The sequence below is a fragment of the Berghia stephanieae genome, chromosome 7 (genome assembly GCF_034508935.2).
Source record: "Berghia stephanieae isolate SIO BIC M18660-M18661 chromosome 7, UCSD_Bste_1.3, whole genome shotgun sequence".
NCBI lineage: Eukaryota > Metazoa > Mollusca > Gastropoda > Nudibranchia > Aeolidiidae > Berghia > Berghia stephanieae.
Window position 1 is genome coordinate 14,418,398 of NC_088366.1, and position 1,745 is coordinate 14,420,142.

General features: G+C 37.7%; 1 protein-coding gene across 1 annotated transcript in view; it reads right to left on the reverse strand.

Annotated features, from left to right (window-relative positions):
* Window positions 1-1,048, reverse strand: part of LOC144976749 (sodium-dependent phosphate transport protein 2B-like) — a 24,437-nt gene extending 23,389 nt beyond the window's left edge. The window contains exon 1 of the mRNA XM_078921145.1: window positions 741-1,048. Coding sequence (XP_078777271.1) covers window positions 741-743 — 3 coding nt within the window. The 5' untranslated portion in view covers window positions 744-1,048. The remainder of the gene's footprint in view (window positions 1-740) is intronic.
* Between the last annotated feature and the right edge of the window lie 697 nt (window positions 1,049-1,745).

Sequence of the window (1,745 nt, forward strand, 5' to 3'; positions counted from 1 at the left end):
CACAAAAAAACAAACAAACAAACAAACAAAACAAAACTTTCTTCTATTGAATATCGAAGATTTGGAGTGGCAAGAAACGTGGTCCACTAGATTTGATCAAATCGCTTCACAAAATGTCAACAACTGCAACACTAAACATCTAGGTCGAGACATGACACTTGTAAGCTGATTTTATAATATTCTTTTTAAAAACACGACTGTTTCAGACCAGGTACTCACTTTACACTTAGGTATGGTTAGAAAATGGGGTCCCTGATAATTCAGTTGATAGAGGACTCGTTTCGAACGCAAAGGACATGGATCGATTCCGAGTGATTTCTTTATCTGACCCCTTAGTCCACTCAGAAGTGATTGGGTAATAATAGAGTCTGTTAGATATGGCGGAAAGTACTTTGCAATAGACTAGCGTCCTGTCTAAAAGGTTGCAAGTAAATGTTACTGCCCGCTTAACGCAATGGAAATCGGGATAAACTCCGCCTCTTTGTTGCTTTATGACTCTGACGGACTACTTTTTTATGCTTCATAAATGTGACTAAAGAGCCATTTTCAAGAATTCAATTGCGGGTTACGCACAGAGACTCGAAACCAGGACCTACAGGTCACAAGCCGAGTATCTTGCCATTTGACTCATAAATAAATAAATAAATAAATAAAACAATCAATCAATCAATCAATCAATCAATCAATAAATAAACCATCATGATTGTCTTCTTTGACTGAACCTCTGTGTCTCTACTTACCATTATTCTTGTATTATAGCCACTGTCCTCATCAACAGAATAAACACATAATCATCCCAAAATTTATCAACTTAGAATGTCTTGACGGAACGAGTATTTTATATTATATATTATGCCAAATATACAAATTATCAAGAGGGGAATTTTCACGGTTACATATACAAAATGTCAAAGTAATGTCCTCAAAATGTATATTTCGTAACAGGTAGATAAAGTTGAAGTTATAAAAAAGACTGAAAACAGGGTTCCGTTTGCGGAATTCATCAGATACTACGGCTACATGCATGAGCTCACTTAATACATAGAATGTATATTCCAGAAAAAGGCGGTTGCCTTTTCTTGTGAAGTCACAGGAACAAAAGTAAAGGAACAATGTTCTGACGTCAGAAATACCGTAGAGACAGACTGGACTGAGAGGAATATACTAGTACTGATGTGTTGAGAACAACAAACGGGGTATTTTCTCACATGTCGTGCGCCTTCGAGATCTAATTTTGTGGCCTTCGGATTGTGAAATTAATTCAAGGCCAATTGGCTTCAACAGTCATGACGTCACTTCCCTCGTAATGACGCATAGTAACTTAGTAACTGGCTCTAAACTATCGGAACAATGGCGTGGCGGACGCCCTTATGAAATATTTCTCCGACGAGCATAAAAGTGTATCCAGAGGAGAAAAACATCATAAATATGATCATGTTTCGACTTTTATACATTCTGATCACATGACATATGAAAGGTTCTAGCCAGCAAGAAGAATAAAAAGTACCGATTTTCTTTGTTTAGAATCACGCTGCTCGCCGTTGCTGGGGGACGTGACATCAGACTATTGAATCCAATTACGCAGAGAGGCGTTCTTATGGAAAGCATTTTGCTGACATTTTTTCGCCATACTCAGGTGTAGAATGAGTAACTTACTGGTAACGACGTTGTCTTTGTCGAAAATAATTTGTAATAGTGCCTTGCAGACATCATGTTGCAACATGTTTGTTCCGAGGGTTTCCTTT